This window comes from Acipenser ruthenus, chromosome 7 (genome assembly GCF_902713425.1).
Source record: "Acipenser ruthenus chromosome 7, fAciRut3.2 maternal haplotype, whole genome shotgun sequence".
NCBI classification, from domain to species: domain Eukaryota; kingdom Metazoa; phylum Chordata; class Actinopteri; order Acipenseriformes; family Acipenseridae; genus Acipenser; species Acipenser ruthenus.
Window position 1 is genome coordinate 51453231 of NC_081195.1, and position 15672 is coordinate 51468902.

At 34.9% G+C, this 15672-nt stretch overlaps 1 protein-coding gene across 10 annotated transcripts in view; it reads left to right on the forward strand.

The window, feature by feature from the left end:
• Nucleotides 1–15672, forward strand: part of LOC117415650 (calcium-dependent secretion activator 2-like) — a 176654-nt gene that overhangs the window by 57349 nt on the left and 103633 nt on the right. For all 10 annotated transcript variants that reach the window (XM_059027246.1, XM_059027239.1, XM_059027242.1 and 7 more), the window contains exons 6-8: nt 820–941; nt 6773–6884; nt 9276–9415. In XM_059027246.1, the coding sequence (XP_058883229.1) occupies nt 820–941; nt 6773–6884; nt 9276–9415 (374 nt within the window). The remainder of the gene's footprint in view (nt 1–819; nt 942–6772; nt 6885–9275; nt 9416–15672) is intronic.

Genomic DNA, 15672 nt, shown 5'->3' on the forward strand with positions numbered 1-15672 from the left:
ACAGAGATAACTGTACCAGGAGAAATCCACAAGAAATATTCAAAGTTCAAATGTATACAGTGCTCCCCCTTTATAAGGCGGCCCTTTATACTGCAGAACAGGTTATAAGGCGATACGGTCATAGCTCCCATTTGCCCCATAATGCCATTACACTGACACTAGTAGTCTTGTTGTAAGGCAGGACACAAATAGCATGGTCTCTTAACTATGGCTCCTGAATACAGCGTTGTAAAGGGGAGCACTGTATTTATAAAATGGCTTGTGAATTTCCTGCATCCTGATTGACTGCTGACATTCCAATGCAATATATTTAAAAGAGTACAACCAGTGGTTTGTATCTCATTTGATTACAATAAGGAAATTAATACCGGTAGTTCCAAAAAGGTTATTTGACATCTATCCAATATAATACCTCAATTGCTCCAAAACAGTAGAATATTGTATTTAAAATGTAATTGAGCTATGTTCCCTAAATGTGATTAGATGTGGATGATCTGATCAAAAGTGGCGGAATGGTTGCCTTATTTGGCTTCATAATGAGGTACCATATTGTTTATATCAGTTATCATTATTAATTAGTTTTTATATCAGTTCACATAAGACCGCCGTTATCTTTTCATTGAAATCCAATTTTACACGTGTAGATTTATTTGTAAAGAATCTTTTTTGTAATTGACACAGCTTCTTTTATTTGGATATTATCCTTTTCAAAAGTTATAATACTAGATTTGGATGTTTACCAACATATTTGTCCTCAGCTAAACACATTCAAGTGCTGTGGTGTATGCATAATATTGTGGTCTGTTATTTCTGTCTTAGATTGTTATTATCGAGGTGCAAGGTTTGAGGTCAGTGGCTCCCAACAGGATTGTGTATTGCACAATGGAAGTAGAAGGAGGAGAAAAGCTACAGACAGACCAAGCAGAAGCCTCAAGACCACAGTAAGAATACGTTTTATTCCCCATTTCTCAGTTTTGATGTAATGTATTATTATTATTATTATTATTATTATTATTATTATTATTATTATTATTATTATTATTTAATGGTGTCACAGACCCCAATTTTAATAATTTTATTTAAGCTACAGTAACATTAGGTGCTAATCAGGGTCTGTGGAACCAAAGTGCTTTTCCCTTTCATTGCACATGCAGTTATTCATCCTGTTATTATAGTACTGCAGCTAAACCATTTTATTGGTAACTAAGGGATAAAACTAACATGTAAAACTGCTGAATTTAGCTGAATAGTTCAGGTTTAGTAATAAAGATTGTACTAACAGAACACTAGAAACACCTGTGTGAGTTAAACGACAAATGTCGTAATAAATTGTGTGCAACTTAATTTAAACTACATTTAAAGCATAAGTCCTGCTTATCGTTTGAGTTGCATAGCTGGAAAGCATCCTTATTATCCACCCACCTTATTTATTTATAAGTTGAATAATACAAGTGCAGCATTTAACTTATTGTTTTGCCTAAACTACCACTTGGATGCAAAGCAATGAATGACTTCCATTATCATGCTAGGTCCTTTTTCATTGTTTCACTTTATTGTTTTATGAGGACAGCCCTGAAATGCTTCACTTATATTCGTTTTATGTCATTCTAAAACTGTGATGGCTCTTGATAATACCTGAAATAATTGCATAATGAACTATAGTTGAAATAAGTAAGTGAATCATAATTTATGCGTAACACCTAAAGTGTTACAGAACACCTTTTACTACAAACACACGACACAAGAATTTCTATGCAAAAAAAAAAAAAGGATTTGTTTTATGAGAATCATCCAGTCCTGCTCCCTTCTACAGCAGCACTGGTACTCTGATTGGAATGGCTTATTGTGATGTCTGAAATCGATAAGCAGTGTTGCAGAAAGAGCATGATCTAGAAACATTTGCATACTTGTAAGAAAAAAAAAACTTCTCCTCCACTCTCTTGCAGACAAAACAATTTTGAATACTCCCTTATTTTGAATACTGACTGTATATGGGAAATGACCCCTTGATTAGAAGCCTTTAGATATCCAAAATGTACCACCAGTGTCTGACCATCTACGTTAAATGCTGTCCATTTGAAAAAGAGTGTTTCGTGAACATACACCTCACAAATGTGCCTCAGGCTTAATGCTTTAATATGAATAAAATCACAATGGTTTTAATATTTGTATTTTATTGTTCTGGCATAGTTGCAACACCACTGCAAAGGCAAGCTTATTCTTGTGTGTTTCTCACTGAAAAAGCAGGAAGATTTGCTATTTTATTTCAGTTTTTCATCTGAGGTTTTCCTAGAGCTGTGTAAATGCTTATGGTCCTTGGATGCAGAGGAGCACCGAAACAGCAAAAAATGTATCAAGATGAGTGTTAAAATATTGATTGAGAAGAGTGAATCAACATAAAACAAGCTTCCAGTGTTTAAGATTGGTGCATTGTCAGGAAGCTACTGTACCTCTGCCATTCATTTTAAAATGTATCGGTTTTCTCAGAAATAAGTTACTCTGAAAAATACATTGCAAGCAAAGACCTGTACAGTATTTCACCCATAAATCTCAAACAAACAAAACAGTATCAATACTCTAGGTCATTTTTATTCTTATCCATTTTTCTCAGTGAAGTTTGTCAAAACTTATTTAATACTGTTGAGCAATGCAACCCCAAGAGATGTATTAATTTTTTTATTTCATCCTCATTAATCCCTTGAGTTTACTATTATACAGTGTAGACACCAGTGGGACATACTTCAACATTAATTAGTATGCCGTAGCTGGGCTCATTGGTCCATGTACACATTTTACACATTTGTGAATTAAATGTGAAATTTGGTAGGAAAGGAACATTTTGATTGCTGGTAGAATCCAGATGATCTGGCAGAAAGAAAAAAAAAAAGTCAAATGCAACATTTTTCATTTTTTTATTTCTCAGTCAAATTAATCTGCTGTAACCGTGGATATTGTAATAAAGTGGTACGAATAGAAGAGAATACCTATTTAAAAATCCTATTCATGCTCAAATTCCAGATTTCATTTAAGATTTCTTATTGAACCCATATCTGTTCTCTAACAGATGAACTAGGTCAATTTAATACATTTTTAATAAAGCTGGCATTAAATCATGCTGACTTGATTAAATATGCTAACCGCCTGTATAATTATGTCAGCTACAAAAGGGCAAACCCCATTTGGAATTGTCATATATTTATATGACACATTCATAGAGTTTGGCCTAACAAATTAATGGAATAGCCCTATATCTGGGAGGACAGTCAGCTGGTTTCACCGGCTCTGATTAGCACTGATCTTGGACTACCTACTGTTATCTTAGGTAAGGCAGTCCAAGACTAGTGACATTTAGGGTGTGTGAAACCAGTCGAGGATGATACATTTTATTATCCACATAGGAATTCATCCTCAAGTGATCTAAATGTGTTTACCTACCTATTTTTATTATTTTACCTAAAGAGATTAAGACTTTGGTACTGAGTGATAATAGCAAAGCTTGCATCTATTATTCCATCCTGTATGTAGGTTTAGCCCTTTAATCCAGACACACTTGCTCATTTGCATGACAGTGAACTTTTTCAAGCAGCACCTACAAGACAAGACTATAGTAATTTAGGAGACGTCGCTCACATTTGTTTTAGCTCTTTTTGATTGGGATAGCTCTAGCAAATTAGTCGAATGTGACAGATTGTCATTGAAAATCACTTAGTGGTGCACAGTGTGACGGATTTTCTTTCTTACTTTGAAGCAGACAAAATCCTGATATGGCAAATTGACTGATAAAGGCAGTATAGAATATGATTTTGCCTTACACTAGTGATGTATTTCAAATAGAAGCAATTATTAGGTCTGTGTATCCCAGTTGGTGGTTTAAAGCTGCAGTTGCACAATTAAACTAAGTTTGTTATAATATGTGTTTCTTTCAAAACTGCATGTTTGCGACCTCCTGTATGCAGCCAATGGAAGGGCAAATGGATTTATAGAATTATTTTATAAGCTACATTTACTTTTAACATGTACCAATATTATACAGGATTATTATTTTCAGATTGAATTTGTAATATTCTTATTTCCGTGAAGAAACAAATGCTTGACACATTTCATTCAATCCTAAGGCATCTGTTAGAAACTATGAATCTGTGAATCAAAAACAGTTTGTATTCATGTGCTGTTTAGCTTCAGAGATAATAAGAGTTTTGCCTTAAGTCCTGGAGCTTTTGTCATTGTCAGATTGAATTATGAAACTGTTTCAATTATGATATTTTAGGAAAGGCAGGGAATTACTAACCTGCTACACAATATAAAGTACAGTAATTTCCATGTCTGGTCTGCACAACATGCTAAATTTAAATGGGATTAAATGGGGTTCTCTGATGATAGGAATATAATGGAGGTGACCGTATAAATGTATATTATGTATATTCTATGCATATTATCTACGTTTTCATGTTCCTGATAGCTCTAGTTCTGTATTTACAGCAGCACTTTTTTATTTAATGTTATTTATACAATTATAAACATGTATTCTCATGCAAACATGACACAAGATTTGTGGTACACACTTAGTTTGGCCAATAGCTAGTTTACCAGCTGTACCAGAGAAGGAACATTTTATTGGATATAAGAGTGTGTATAGTTTGTTTTTTAACCTTAAATGAATAGGTCATAAATAGACTTTATAATGTCTGATTGAGGGTTTGCAATTACCATGAGGCTTGTAATGAAGCCACTCTTCCTAGTGGCTGATGAGTTAAAAATATTGACATCAGCATAAGACACTTACTTACCTCTCGACTCCAGAGCTTACGCTTTAGTTGAATGACAAGTCATGTCTTGGAACTGTATGAATCCTGCCCCCTGTGGTTGAAACAGGTAATTTAATCAAATTTGCAAATCGGAAAGGACTGCAGCACAAGGGTGTTTTCTGATTTGAAACCCATTTGTTGCAGAACTATTGATATGAACCCAATAAGATAACAAGGTTTTAAAGGGCACCGGGATGAATAGAATTGGTTATTCCATTGATGAGACAGAGAAATATAACTGGAATGGCTCCCAAAATGATTTCAGTTTTCATTTTTCTCAGTGTATTTGTTTTTGTCAGAATATGTATTTGAGTCGTGCATAGCAGTGAAGGGTTACATTATTTGCTGCTAAAAGACAGGTCTATTTTGGTTAATATTTTATGGCATTTCAAACTGTGTTTTCTCATCAGATCTTAAAGTGCTTTGAAGAGTTGGAACTGGGCAGATTTAGTCCTGCTGTTACATTCAGGAGCCATCCAAGGCAGCATACAGAATAAATCATTATTTAGTAACCTTCACCCTATATGTGCACCTGTAACTAGTCATTTTATAATCTTTGTGAATTAGATTTTTTTTTTAAACAAAACTTGGTAAGTGTAGCATTTAGTGTGGAAAGAGAAACCATCTTCCAACTGGTATGAGACTGTATGTTTATACAGCTGAGGGACACAGTTGTATCCTTATGTTAAAGCTGTTTAAAACTAAAATAATGTATACTGCTAGAACATGCAAGCCACCCAGTCAACTGAAGAACTCACTGTGTTAACAAGATTTCAGTCAGTGTTTTTGGAAATGTTTTACCCCCTTATATACTGTATGCCATTGAAATATACCGCTGGGCTCCAGCTTTCAAAAGTGGTAACAAAATTCTTCCATAATTGGAAAATTACTTTCCAGTAATTATAGCTAGCTTGAACATTTGTAGCAGACTTCCATTGTATAATAATTGTTATCCTAAGCATGTTTGCTGCATATTGAATGTGATTTGATTTTATTGAGTTGTTTTTATGACATTATGTTGAATTAAGTGTTATGTCAATATTCATGCAAGTGTTCTGAGTTCAGTTTAAGCTAGTTGGCACAAGATTGAATAAGTTGGGATTTCTTCTGCTAATGATAGAAATTGATTGTTAAACTAAACAGGGAAGTTCAGAAGCAGCAGAAAGATTCTGAATAGAAAACCCATTGTTTTGGTGATGCTGTATGTAAATTGTATTATGGTATCAGAGTCTGGCTCATGGTATGATGCGTGTGTTTTATTTAATCCTTTATTAGTACACAATGGCACAAAAATTATTATTATTTATTTCTTAGCAGACGCCCTTATCCAGGGCGACTTACAATTGTTACAAGATATCACTTTATTTTTACATACAATTACCCATTTATACAGTTGGGTTTTTACTGGAGCAATCTAGGTAAAGTACCTTGCTCAAGGGTATAGCAGCAGTGTCCCCCACCTGGGATTGAACCCACGGCCCTCCGGTCAAGAGTCCAGAGCCCTAACCACTACTCCACACTGCTGACCAGCATCAGCAGTCCATATTGTTGTCTTGAACAGTTCTTGTTTTATATGACCTTGATTCAGAATATTCAAATAAGATACATTATTTAAGATGCTTGCCAGTATATTAATCACACTTTTGGGGGAAATTGGGTATTGTGTGGGTAAAGATGCCTCTTCATCACTAGCACTTTGCAGCACTACTGGTAATGTCCCTTCCTTTAACGTGAAAACAAGGACATGGATTAATGGGAACAGCATTTATCGAATTTATTGCAAATACATAGGATGACACAGTTAAAGGTATTTATGGTGAGCTTATGAAGCTTCCTTTTTTTAATACTACAAACAGAAAAATAAATGACCAAACCAAGAGCATCAAGAATCTGCTCTCAAACTTGCGAGTTCCCTTTTGAGCCCCCAACCACAATTCTACAGCATAATGAACGTTCTTGTTTTGCAGGTGGGGGACCCAAGGGGATTTCACCACCACTCATCCTCTCCCTGTTGTCAAAGTGAAACTCTTCACTGAAAGTACTGGGGTCCTGGCCCTGGAAGACAAAGAATTGGGAAAGGTAATTTCTTTTATGCAGAGTTGAGGAACTCTGGGACCTAGAGTTCTCACTGGAAGGGTAGGGGTTTGCTGGATCTTTTCATTTGATATGCATTACAACTGGCAGCCAAATCTAACCTTTATTTTGTCTGTTTGCAGGCATAAAGGCCAGCAGCTCGCTGTGGCATTTTGTGTTTTATTGTTTACTAAAACTGTACCCATAACTTACATAACCTGCTTTTCTGAATGAAACCAAGTGGACTCCTTTTAAATGACCACCTTTAGTTACATTGCAGTCTTTTTTCACTTGGTTCGTTAAAAATGTTCATGGTTTTTGTGGATTGCTCACATTGTAATAAAAATGCTTGTAGTGACAGCAGGGGAGCAATTGTGTCGAGGACAGGAGCTGATGTGGAATTCACTAACCTTTCCCATTTTACTTTCTCAATAGCTGAAATTATTAAATTAATGTTATCTACTTCTTACAGCAGAAGAATGATATAGCCATTAACTTTTGTTTTTCATTTTATCTGATGCTACCATTTCATAAAAAAAAAAAAACAAACAAAAAAAACACCCCCACACACTTTACTCATAAGAGCTTAATATCAGTGTCTGCGAAAGACAATTTTGTAGCTTGGTGGTTCAGCAATGCACATGCTTATTAGAGACCTACTACCGTAACCACAATAAAACTGAGAGATGTGTCTTTCTTTACAGAATGGAGCTGAATGTGCTTTACATGGTAACTGTCATTATAGTAGGCCGGTGGCACTACAGTTCTGTGTAATCACTATTTGCAATGCTTATGTGTTAGCATATGTCTTTGATCCAGCAGCAGAAGCCTTCAGCCAACAAAGATATCTCGATACCAACAGATTTTTTAGTACTCCTACAACATGGAGGTGGTTCCACCAGGCTTTGCCCCAGGGGCTCCTTTCAGAACACTAGTGCAAGAACCTAGGCTTAATTATGCAAAATGCATGTTACTGTATGCACATAGAAATATATGTAAAATTCTGTGGGTTCTGTTTGAATGATCTCAACTGCTGTGTTTCTATATACCACTGCCCTATCACTTTATATTAGCCCTAATAGTGTGCACCAAGGGTGATTTACTTATACCATTATTTATCACTAAATTAAATCTTGAATCAGATTTATTATGAATTTTATAGTCACCCCTAATATTCCTTTCTGATCACCATTCATTATTCATGTCCTTTAGATTGAGGTATGAAGCCTTTAAAGGTGTGCGATATAAGGTAATATGTTTGAGGTGTCTTTTAATGTCATAAGAGATGTCCTCTTGTGCGGTTTGGGTGAGTGGACTATGATGCGAAGCTAAGCGATTATGTCTGCTTAAACACACAGGATAAGATGACAGACCCTTAATGGTTAAGTTCTATTACAGTACATGATTTACAATAAGCACTACACACCACATTAGCTATTTTGTTGCTTGCATTTCTGCAAAACCAAGCAGTGACCTTAATATAGGCAATTATTGTATCTAACAAGGCTAGATAATTGCTGTATAAGTGCTGTATCTTACATTCCTGCAAAGCAACTACAATTGTACAAGACACATGTTGAAAGAAAATGAATGCAAATTTGGCCTGGACTACTAAAGAAGACTTAATTTATCATTAAATATGACAAACAGCAGCCAACATGGTTTAAATTGCTTTTACATTGCACTGATAAGAATCTCTGGAAACCTGTTTCAAGATACAGACGCGGCCAATATGTTTTCCTCTAGGCTGTGGTGTGTGGGATGACTTCACTTTAGATTGTGAGGTAAGCAGTAGAACTGCACACAAGAGGAGGCATCTTCACCAATTTAGAAGAAGAAAAAAAATGTCACTTGCTGTTGAACTTTATGTTAATTACCAGACAGATGCAATGGAGGAATAATCACGTTCACACAGATTTACTGTTAAATTTTCATTACTGCGTGGTGTACTATGTATTGTCTTCTATTAATAGGTAATTATAGCTTTCATTTAACAAAGGTGCCATCTGTCATTCTGTTAAGCATTGTACTGGGTAAGGATGCTCACTGTCGGGTGTGATTTTAGATTCCTGGGGTCTGTCCAATTGCGTGTCATTTTTGCTGACATTTCTTCACTGTCGCCATTACAAAATACTGTTGTGCTTTCAGTAAAAAGCAGAGGAAAATGTGTTGTTCATAATAGAAAAACACCCATTTGTCAGAATATAAATGAATCTGTGATAAACACATCTAGTGAATGTGATGGAGTTAGTGGGTTTATTAGCCCAGCCTCAGCTCTGATTCAAGCGTACAATGACAAGCTGCCACACTCAATCTGCCATATCATATTCATGACATCCAGTGGCTATCTTGCTTACAGCTTTAAATATTAATAGATATTTCTCTGTCCTTTAACAGGTTGTTCTGTATCCAACGCCAAACAGCCCAAAGTCTCCAGAGCTGCACAAAATGATAGTTCCAAAAAACAGCCAAGACTCAGAGCTCAGAATAAAGCTTGCTGTACGGATGGACAAACCACCAAATACGAAGCATTGCGGGTACTTATTTATTTATTTATTTTAAACGTGTATTATGTTAAAAAAAAATATTACTGCTTATGGCAAGCATGTGAGCAATAGCAGTGTCGGAATGCAGGCACAATGTGTGAAATCTATTATGCAATACAGAGCCAGTGCAAATCAATTCTAACTACGTACAGTGTTATGCCTCTTCAGAACAAACATTGAGAAATTTGTCAAACATATTGCCAGGTTGTACAGAGGCTTTGTGACTTAACTGGGAAAGCTAAACTTTTCTCACTTTGACAAACTGTAGGCTGGATGGAGCAGTTGAGCTCGAATGTGTGTGTGTGTGTGTGTGTGTGTGTGTGTGTGTGTGTGTGTGTGTGTATAATACATGGATGAAGGCTATATTTGCATCCTGAGCCAATCAAAAAAAAGGCATAATACCACAGTAGTGACGTCAAAAAGTGATAATTCCTCTAGAGGAAAATATACTTGAACTTTTCGACTCCTTGAGACCATCACTTTCAATTCAAACACAAAATGTCATGTTTTCAATCACTCGACAACACCCAGAGTACAGAAATGTTCATTAATGCTCAACAAAATGAGAATACATTAAAAAAAGATGTACAGCTGGTACATTTGTATCTCAGAGAAACTGGAGAAACGGATAACGACATAGAACGTCTGTGCAGCACTGAAACACTATGTTTAAAAAAAAAGAACTGTCTTGCTGAACCTCGTCTTCTTTAATATTAGCATCACAAAAAATAATAGATGGGCCTCTTCAGTGAGTTACAGGAAAACAATTCCATCTCGGGTTTCTGTGACAGTTTATAAATTACTCGACCTTCGGTATATGCATGTGCATTCCAGGGTTGGCGCTTTTTTTTTTTTTTTTTTTTTTTAAAAATCTGATTTAATTGATTTCAGTCATTTTTTTAAAATTTTAAATCATGTATTTATTTATTTTAATTATGGATTTTTTTTGTAGTACCATTGTTGTAGCTCTACAGTACCTCCAAACTGTAAATTTAAGGATGCTGGAAATGGTGGTTTGTGAATAGTTACATACCAAACTAAATTACTCAATCTTAAATGAATACATAAATAAAGCAAATCATTTTATGGCATCCTCTAAATGTGGACTACAAGAATTTAGCGATGTTGTACGCCAGAGAAAAATCCCCTTCACTCATCCCAGTCATCCTTTTCTTTTACTTTTCTTTCTTTTATTTCCTTTCTGTGTCAGTCCAAACACACGCAGTTGCTGCTTAGGACTACTTTGCTTTTTATACTGTGTTCAGTTCTTAAAGTTCCTGATTGCGTCACTAAATAAACCTGGTTTCAGCGGGTCTTAACACAGTGCTCAATTGTCTATTTGGGACCCCGTTGCTCTGTCATCAGAATCGCTTCAGCGAATATGTCAATGATGGGGCAGGCGCTCTATAACAAGGCAAGTCATGTCTTCAGAATACCATTTCAGTGCAGTATTTTTTTTAAGTCTTCACTCCATTTTTGCATCACAGAATCAGGGGCAAGCACCGTTCGCACTTGCACTCGAATTTGCGCTGTGATCAGAATACAGCCCTAAGAGTTTTGCTTTATAGACAGTAAGAGTTTAAGATGTTTGTGTGAATAAAAGGTTTTTACAACATACTTTTCATGTCTTTTCCTTGAGAAACTATATAAAATAAGTAGTAAATGAAAAAAAGTATTTAAATCAATGATTTAAAAAAAAAAAAATTTAAATCAAGTGATTTAAATCATGATTCAAATCAGTGATATAAATCAACGGTGATATAAATCAACACTAGTACATACATATACATACATACATACCTGGAAAAAAGAAAGGTATTTGATACTCTTATGGTGTTTTGGTAAATCGGTAAACGGCTTAGCCAGCCGATTATGAGTTAGAACTTGTTAAAGTCTAGCTAGTGCTCCTTGGTGGAGTTAGCGGGGGTGCGGGGGTTGTTTTGTGTATTTTGTTTAGTTTAATAAATAAACATACAGTTTATTTACTCTTAACAGCTATCTCACTAACACAAAATGTTGTTCAATATTCTGAACCTATTTACAAACTAATACAAAAACAATAAATAAAATAAAACCTGATCTTCTTTGCTAACTCTTACTATAGTGGCATCTTTAGAAGTGCCTCAAACAAATATAATCCCAGGCAGTAGGTATCTGATGTTTGCAGAACAGTTTTAGCCTAATTTTTTTATCAATAAATAGGTGACTGTATATTAACTAACCAGTAATAAAAAAGGAACAATGTTTTTTTTTTTTTTTTTTAAATGTAATATATGTTAAGCTAGTTGTTAACAGCTCATAAACTATAAACATGTCCCTCAAAATAAACCGTTAATGCAACATGTGCTAATAGTTTAGATAACATGAAAGGATATTTTCAATTACAGTCAATACCGGTATTTAATTTGAGGTATTTAGTTCCTGATATTAGGTGGCGAACATACATCAATATCATCAATAGTAGATTGCAGAACTTAAACTATGTTATAAAAATGTCTTTTTAAAGCAATTTTATAGATCATAACTAACTAGTAACTTAGATAATAAAGAAAACCAATGATGCACCCAATTGTTTTTTATGATCACTCATATAATGGTACAGTATTACTGTAATACCACTAATACGTATAACTTTGCGGTATGGGTGCTTGAGGAAGACCCAGAAAGCAGTGAAATGGGAAATCAGTATGATAAATATGGTCATGTGAAGGATACATTGGTGATGCTTGAGTTTTGAGAGCAGTGGGTTGAGAAGGAATCACAGAGTGACTCTGCAGGTGACAGCTGGTGCATATACTGTACCCCGAGGTTCAATACGCTCTCACATTCCTTTTAACAAAAATGGTGCTAAAGACTAGCGTTGGCTTTGTTTCCATCAAATTTAACACAGAGGACATTCCCTGCTGATCACTTTAAACTGTGCGTGGCTGCCCAACTTACACAAACGGCTACCAGGCTGACAATTGTGCTCTCATAACATGACTTCTCACCATATTCTGGTGAATGTACCGGTACTAAACACAATGCAAAGTACCAGATATCTAGGTTTATATGATGTTCAGATAATGTGCTTTGATTATGATTCTAATTTTTTTACATTCCCCTGTTAACCCACATATAGTCATTCTTCTCTACTTCAGGGTACCATCAAGATCATTCATGTGTTTAAGTTTGCTTGTTTTGGCTGGAGATTGTGTTGCAGTCTGTATTATTTCACAGTCAAAAGTGCCAGGTGGAAACAGAAATAGTAGAAGAAAGGCAATAGCAGAACACCTTTCTATAAAAGGCCTGTCCTGAAGGTAGTGTGATAAAGGAGTGTGCTTTAAAAAAAATCTTCATTTGTGTGAAACTAAACCTTGAAAGTAAGTGTACTAGCTCCATCTACCTGTCGTGTGTAGAATCATAACAAGCTTCAAATGCAAGTGTTTCACTGTTTGCATGTGTTAAACTGGCATATGTAACGATTCATTGTGAATTGTTTACATGTTATACCGTGACAGAAGTGTGTAGTACATACATGCCATTTATAGTTAATGAATACCTGCTTTTTCTATCTCATTTAAGCTTTGCCTTTAAACTAAATAGTCCATTATCTATGTATCCCTTTCTGGATGGCTGATTCCTGACTTTCCCTGGAGTGAATTGCCAACCCATCCAGTTCCTGTTATACAACGCCCTCACAGATCGGGAAGGAGGTTTATGACTTGGATTCACTCACTCTCTGTCACAAGCCCTTACCGCAATACATATTTTTTTAAAGATTCAAATAAAAAAAGTGAACCAGCATTTGTAAGAACTGCCAAAAACATTTAGCGGTATGAAAGGTCAACACGGTTTAATTAAGTTTTTTCTATTTATGTCCCTGCATAGTAGTTCAAGCACAGCACTTCAATGAATGCCCTATCGCATCTTAATTACGTTGATAGAGATTCCAGCTTCATTGTATCATATTCATTTCTGATGTTGCTTTCCCATTATCATTATACTTTCCTGCTGTGCAGTAATGTGTTTAAGTACAGTAGCATCAACTCCGTAACCCCATGTTCACTGACCTTCTGGACCAGAACCAATGGTCAGTATGAGTCAGATCCTGGGAGGACCCACTTGTATATTTGCAGGGAGACAGTAAATATGTGACTTGACCCATCTCATTGGAACAGCAGTTTTCATGTCTTCCTTGGCCTGTATGCCATAAGCATCTATGCCCTGTTTTGATGGATGGAATGAGATTGTGGATCTTTCGTTTTCTCATTTAACCGTTGATCTGTAGGGAGCTGGGAGCCTGTTATGTTCTGTGGATTATGAAAAAAGATACACCATCTTATCTTTGTAATAAGATTCATCGTGCTTATCATTATGAACACTGACATCTTGTATCCATATCATGTTGTTGTCACCCCATTTTTAGAACTGAACTAAGAAAACATTTCTTTGGCTCTGAAAAAGGTGCAATTTATTTGTGAAGGTAAATGCTTTATAATTCTTTTATTTTCTCTTTGAACCGTTGGTCAGTAGGGAGCTCAGAGCCCCAGAAATCTGTTGCTGTAATGTTCTGGCCTGATCGGGTCACAGCTGTACTGTATTTGATTCTGTCATCAGCATAGGAAACTACACGCTGAAAAGTGAGAAAGTTGATCTGTTGTTTTCTTTTTAATGAACATAATTGTCAAGACTGCAGTTAACTCGACCTAATTTAAAGGAATGCACCTATCTTGAGAGGAATTAAACTGTTTTTGAGAAGAAAAAAAAAGGATTATGCATTTGCATTTTCCCGTAGAACCAGCAGGTGGCACTGCAAATTAATAAAATAATCCAGTTAAATAAAACATTTATTTGCAGTGTTGTATGAAACTTCGGATCAAAAACAAAATCTAAAATAAATAACAGCAACACGTGAATTTAAAAATAATTCTGGAAGCATTCTAATCTAGGGTTTAGATGCCACATTTATCCAAGCATCCCACCCCAAGGGTTGGCATTAAATTTTCATTTATAACACACTACCCCATGCAGTATTGTTTATATCTCCGGTGTCCTACAGTTGCTTGTTGTTGGGAGCTTACTTTACCTGGTCTATGTCAGTGGGTTATTCGTTCGTGCTGGTATTGTGTGTGCTCTGTTGCTGGTGTTAATAAGTGCGTGTTTCCTGTAATAACCGGACAGTTTATTACGGGAAATATCAACTGGATAATTGAACAAATTGCTCACAGAACTAGCTTATACAACATTTGCTATTTATTTATTTATTTATTTATTTATTTATTTATTTATTTATTTATGTATTTTTACTTCAGATATCATTATTATAAGCCAGGCTTTTGTTTTTTACATGGGCGAGAAACACTTTTCTTAAGAGTGTAAATACAGGTTAGAAAATAATAATAATAATAATAATAATAATAATAATAATAATAATAATAATAATAATAATAATAATAATTAAAAAGCTAATGATTTGTTGGCAGGTTATTCAATTGTCTATCCTGTGATACCAGATCAATTATGTTTATTCTCCAAGGTTTTACTCCGCGTTTATCTAAGTGAATACATTTTTTTTTCAAAACTAATGAAAAGCAATTCATATGGTTAGTAAAAATATATTTCTAGTTTCAATTAGCTTTTGGAATAAAAGCGTAATAAATGTAGCCCAAAATGTTCAGCTCCACTCTCAGTTAACTGGAACTCAATTTTACGGCTCATTTCTATCAGCTTGTTGACAAACTTTACAGTATTTGAAACAGACATACATTTTACAACCTTTTGCATTTTAATCTGACTAGACTGGAATAATATTTAACCTAATAAAGTATTTTAATATACTGGGATTCTAGTGACAGATGCTCAGTATGTAGTCTTGCTATGTTCCAAGGGTGATGAAAAAACATACACCAGCTTATCCTAATAAGATTTCTAATTCTTATCATTATGCATACCACCAATCTTATATCCATATAATGTTGTTGTTTTTAGAACAAAAATAAGAAAACATTTATTTTAGCATTGCACTTTGTTTAAAGCTATATGCATTCATAATGTAACGACATAATAAAACACATCACTTTGTGTGTGTGTGTGTGTATATATATATATATATATATATATATATATATATATATATATATATATATATATATATATATATATATATATATATATATATATATATATATATATATATATATATATATATAGGGCAGCAGTGTGGAGTAGTGGTTAGGGCTCTGGACTCTTGACCGGAGGGTTGTGGG